This window comes from Nannospalax galili, unplaced genomic scaffold (genome assembly GCF_000622305.1).
Source record: "Nannospalax galili isolate Female #2095 unplaced genomic scaffold, S.galili_v1.0 scaffold160, whole genome shotgun sequence".
Taxonomy (NCBI): domain Eukaryota; kingdom Metazoa; phylum Chordata; class Mammalia; order Rodentia; family Spalacidae; genus Nannospalax; species Nannospalax galili.
The window spans coordinates 2155014-2160787 of NW_008346900.1; the positions used below are offsets into that span (position 1 = coordinate 2155014).

At 44.5% G+C, this 5774-nt stretch overlaps 1 protein-coding gene across 1 annotated transcript in view; it reads right to left on the reverse strand.

Moving 5' to 3' along the window:
• Nucleotides 1–5774, reverse strand: part of Tcfl5 (transcription factor like 5) — a gene marked incomplete at its 5' end in the record, with an annotated part of 22287 nt that overhangs the window by 13100 nt on the left and 3413 nt on the right. The window contains 2 exons of the mRNA XM_008843250.2: nt 1382–1523; nt 5131–5377. Coding sequence (XP_008841472.2) covers nt 1382–1523; nt 5131–5377 — 389 coding nt within the window. The remainder of the gene's footprint in view (nt 1–1381; nt 1524–5130; nt 5378–5774) is intronic.

Sequence of the window (5774 nt, forward strand, 5' to 3'; positions counted from 1 at the left end):
TCCAAAAAAAAAAAAAAAAAACATCATCTTTTAAATACACACACACACACACACACACACACACACACACACACACACACACTAAAGATTTTTATGTCAGAAATTACAAACACCTGCATTGTATCTGACTAGATTATATCAACAATCTACTACAAATAGGTACACAGAGCCAAACACTAAGTCTTTTTAACAAATAGTGAAACTTTATTTTAAAACAAACCAGCAGTCTACACTAGCAAGTGATATTAGAGAGCAACCACGTTATAAATAACCATAAAAGATCCAATTAGAACAAATTTCACACAGTACTGCTTTAAGGCGCAATAGACATATAAACAAAGTGAAGCACATGATGTTATATTTCTTGGGGGATGTAAATGCCATGCAGACACAAATGCCAGAAAGGGACGAGAGCAAGGACCGTGAAGCCCAGCTCAGTGCAGTCAAGCGCCTTTTTCAAGGCTCCAGGTCTGCTGTGCCATCTGAACCCATTCTCCAGCAGACTCCGGTTGGGCTCCACAGAACATGGGTACAAGATCAGGACCTGGCCCTCCACTTACTTCCCTAACCCTTAGCACTCCCTGAAGGACAAAGAGCACAGGCCCCGACTACCAGAACCCCGAGGCCAATGCCTGGCATTGAAGTCTCCCATGCACAGCATAGAACCAACCCACAATTGCCCCCTTTCTAGGGAGCTCTGCAGCCTAGGGCTGAGCCAAAACCAGGTACCAGTCCTGCAGAACCAAGAGCCTACATCTAGACAGGTAGGAGCAGGGTGCCAGAGTCCTCAAGGAACCACAAGTGCATAGACTCAAAGGCAGGGCTCACTCTGGCCACCCACACAACAGAAATGTAACCGTTTGCCTTCTTAACATAGCAGAAGCCAGAAGGTCAGACTACTGACTTGATATTTATCTGCCTTTTTTTCTATTGTTACTTTCATTCCTTTCAGAAATCTCATTTTTTCTCTCCCTAGGGCTTCACGCACACCAGGTAAGTGCTCTACCACTGAGCTATATCCACAACCTTCTCCAAGTTTTCTAAGAGGAAAAATCATGTCCTGTATGCCTTTTAGACCCCAACACAATACACTGTATACAGCAGGTGCTCAATTTGGTATCTGTCAATTGACAGCTGGCAGTCATCTACATTTCAAGCAAATCTGGGCTGTGACTAAGACTTCAGTAAGTGACATCACCAACGAGCAGAACTCCCTTCACACTGGACTTCGTATCCAACCTCAAGAGTCCAGGACATTCAGGGCAGTCTAGGAAAAAAGGATCAATGCAGGACCAACAGCTACAACGTAAAATTCTCGAGCTCTGCCCACCTGCTCTGTCACCTCATCAAGAGCGTCCCCGTCTTTCTCCGCTACACTCACCTTTTTAAGAGAATCCCCATGTCTTTCCTGAATGTACTTCAGGAATGCCGTGGTCCACTGAAGGGTTGTTGCTTTATCTGTCTCCGCATTGCAGAATGGAACTAAAAGATTCAGCTCATCACAGCAAATTCGGATTCTGCGCCTACAGTCAAAAATCCACAGTAATCACACAGGGCAGCTGGTGAGGTACAGTACAGGCAGAACAGGAAGTTCACCATCCTACTTAAAGAAAGCAGAGTTCATGGAGCTGGCATCCAGAGGCCAGGAGGTGTGCTCCAACCGGAACCGCAGGTGAGCCAGTGGGTGCCTTGCCACTGACCTCTTGTCTACAGAGGCCACTGTTGCCCCCAATCAGCAGAGCACCTGTAGGTTCCTGGAAGCCCAGGTACCTACAGTTTTCTCTGTTACTTCTCATAGACCAGGTTCAGACCTGTGACAGGGAAGACTGCAAACCCCTTGAAGGTAGGAGCAAACTTTTGTGTGTACTTCTGGGCAGTAGTCTTCACTGTTCTCTATTTTTTGGATGTCTGGGTACTGAACCCAGGCCCACCTTCCGAGCCCCACGCTGCTACTTAGGAATCATAACGTGTTTTCTCACGTGTGAAAATATGAACCCAAGCCTGGCTGGCGGCGCAAGATTTTAATCCCAACACTTGGGAGGCAGAGGCAGACAGATCTTTGTGAGTTGGAGGCCAGCCTGGTCTACATAGCAAGCTCCAGGCCAGCTGGGGCTACAGGGAAACCCTGCCTCAAAAAGAAAAAAAAAAAGAAAGAAAGAAAAAGAGAGAAAATAAAAGACAAAAAAAAAGAAAAGGAAAAAAAAGAACTCAGGCGCAGTTTTCGATTGAAAAAGATCATTGATCTTGTGCACAATTGTTCTTTTCCTGTTCATAAGATCTTTATCTGACATAACAGCAGTTTCTGCCATCAACTTTGGGAGACTAGGAAGTGATGATTTGGGGAACAGGAAGAAAAGAGCCTGTTCTGTGGAGGCATGGATGAGGTACCTCTTAGATGACTAGTAGGGAAACAGTGGACCCCTTCAGGCTCTGCAGTCCTGCCAGGGACCTTGCTCCTACTAGCAAGACCTCATGAAGAAACAATTCAACTCTTCCTGAGTCTGGCTTGCCTCCACATGCTGAAACCCTTTCCTATTCCAGAGCAGGGCAGTGGATTTGGACTTCTCTAGACTGGAATTCTCCCTGTCTATACCCTGAATTGAGCAAAGCAAACAGTTGAGAGAGTAAAAAAGTACTGAAATGAAATGTGACTGATGTCATTTACCATGTTTAATTTATGCATGCATTTCATTGGGGAGGGAAGGTCAGAATAATTTATCCAAATCTAATGGTATTATTTCATAGGCTAATCCAGTTTGTATATGAGTTAAAGATGTCAGACGGTAATAACTTAAATGCAGCTTAGTTTTTCCTAAAAGCAGTCCTCTATTAATATAGTATGAAAAATCACAACTTAGGATTTAGGTTTAAGATGTCTAATGGAGATCTTAGGAATTTCCTGTAAACTCATTGCACAAACTGGAATAACTTTCCGAAACGCTTAGGGAATGAAAATATGTAATTTGTAAGATGCATTGAGTATTGCAAATAAAACAAACGTTTTGTTTAAAAAAAAAAAAAAGAAAAGAAAAAAAAGATCACTGAGGAGTACATGGTGACACACACCTCTAGTCCAGCACCTGAGAAACCGAGGCAGGGGAATCACAAATTCAAGGCCAACCTGGGATACATACATAATACCGTCCTATCTCATAAAAATAAACTTGGAGCTCTTTATAGAGAATTTAGGGCCAGGGCTGGCAGAATGCTTGCCTGGCATTCCTCGAGTCCCTGACTTCCATCACCAGCATTTGAAAAAAATTCCTCTAGACAGAATTTAAGTCACAACTTGAATATTATCTGATCATGTTTTAACCTTTACATACCACACTCAGTAACATGTGAAGTCTGTGCTGACATGAACAGTCACACCTCACAGCCCTCACTACACATCTTCACAGCTGTACCTAGAATCAACAGCAGCCAGCTCTTCCCTATACTCTGGGACTTCTAGGCCCAAACTCCCCATTAGCCAGACTTCTGACCTCAAGTCTCTGCAAAAGGAGCATCCCAATCCCATGGATGAGAAACGCAAGAGACACACAGAATTTGAGATGTAGAGAATTCACTTTCAAACACCAACATGCAGTGGGTGGAACTTCACAGAGCAGCTATTCAGCAAGTGCTCATTAAATAAATGCCAGGGTAGGCAGAATTCACCTTACAATTCACAGTGCATTTCAGGGCAGTCTTTCAGAACATTGCCATGTGTCCATGTGTAGTAAGGAAAGTGTCTTGTAGCCTGGGCTACATAGGGAGACCCCATCTCAAAAGAGACAAAGAACGATATCTACCTAGTCCTAGTCTTTTGTGTTTTTTTAAAAATATTTTATTATTTTTATTTTATGTGTATAAGTGTATTGCCTGCATGTATGTGAGTGCACCCATGTCGTGCAATGCCATGGAGGTCAGAAGAGGGCTTCGGATTCCCCTGGAACTGGAGTGAAGGATGGTTCATAGCTGCCATGTGGGTGCTGGGAATTGAACCTGGGTCCTCTGCAAGAGCAGTCAGTGCTCTTAACCACTGAGCCATCTCTCCAGCCCCCCTAGCTTTAACACATCCTCCTCCCCACCACCTTCTTTTTGCAGCAAGGCCTCGATACATAGACCAAATTGGCCTCAAACTCAGAGATCCATCTGCCTCTGCCTGCTGAATGCTGGCGTTAAAGGTATGGGCCACCACATAACCCTTTAAAAAGTAATCAATCACCATGGCACAACATTCAATATTGGCACTTCAATGCTCCAACTCATTCAGTGCTACTGACTTCCTCAGCTGAAAACAGACACATGGTACAAAGCTGACCAAGTTGATTATTATTATTAAACACTGTACTGAAACTCAACTGCAACAGAGAAAAAAATAACCTTTAAGTCCACCTAGAAGAGCACAAATAACATTCACAGGTTAGACCACTTAAATAACAGTTTTAACCTCCTCCTTCCCCAACATTCCGTCTTCTTCTTTTCTTAAAGACAGGGTCTTGCTATGTCACAAGTGGCCTAGAATTTACTATGCAGCCCAAGCTGGCCTCAAAGTCAAGGCTATCTTTTCCCTCAGCCTTCTGCAGAGTGCTGATTTATAACTGTGTGTCACCACACCTGGCTTCTCCAAACACATAAAGCTACAACACCACCTACTGTGAAGTTAACTTGAGGGCGTGATGCTCTCCTTAAGGGCATGCTGACAAGGCTTGCCCTCCACAAGTGTCTGGGAACTTGAATTTGGGGAGATTGGTGAAGACTAGCCCACAGGACCTCAACTCAGAAGCAACATGCTGAGTTTCAATGCCTGACAGACAGGGACTGTTCATGTGATGAGCACAAATATCGTCTTTGATGAGCCTTCCTACCTAACAGAAGCTCACATGCTCTTGGAGGACACCACTAGAGTCATTCACAAGGAAGGTCTTCATATCCCTCTGGGAGAAGACTCCCAAGACTCTGCTCCCTGGCTCCTCCCACATGTCTTTGCTGAGTTTGTCTGTTGTCCTCCCTCAGTAGCAAGTCAGAACAAGGATCACTGAGTCCTGCGCCTCCCTCCAGGCAGAGTGGCCAAGTGCTGTGCAATAAGCCAGCATATCCACAACTACTGCGTGGATCAAGCCGACAGTCTATCATCTACATTACCTTCTATCTCTTTCCATCCGGTTATGTCTCTCCCGACGCTGAGACCTTCCTCCCTGGGATCCGCTCTGTGTCTGCTCCCCCAGGTTTGACTGTGAGGACTCTGAGGACTGCCAGGTGCCCTGTGAGGCTGTAGAGCCTTCGCCCACATTCTGAATCTCTCCAAGGGCTCTTCGCTCCACACTTGTGTCCAACTGGCGGATTCTACTCCTATTCCTTTTATTGATTGCTTGCTTACAAAGCGCTTCTTCTTTGCAAAAAAAGAAAAAAGTGACAATTTCGAATTTAACTCTTAATTTAGCCCCATTAATGTTGAATATATTTGGGGGGCATCTTCTTCTTGTTTAGCTTTTGGGTTTTTGAGACAAGATCTCATGAAGCCCAAGCTTGCCTTGAACTACTACGTGTCTGAGGATGACATTGAACTCCTGGTCCTCCTGACTTCTCCCCCCAAGTCCTGGGATTACAGGTGAATACCTACCACCACATAACGGTTTGCGGGTGTGTGTGCGTGTGTGTTACTCTGCATTTTTAAATTAACACTATTAGGTTACAAGTAAAGAAATGACCGGGCCAAGGCCAGCTGAGGCTACAGAGAGACCTGGTCTCAAAAAGACCAAAAAAAAAAAAAAAAAAAAAAAAAAAAA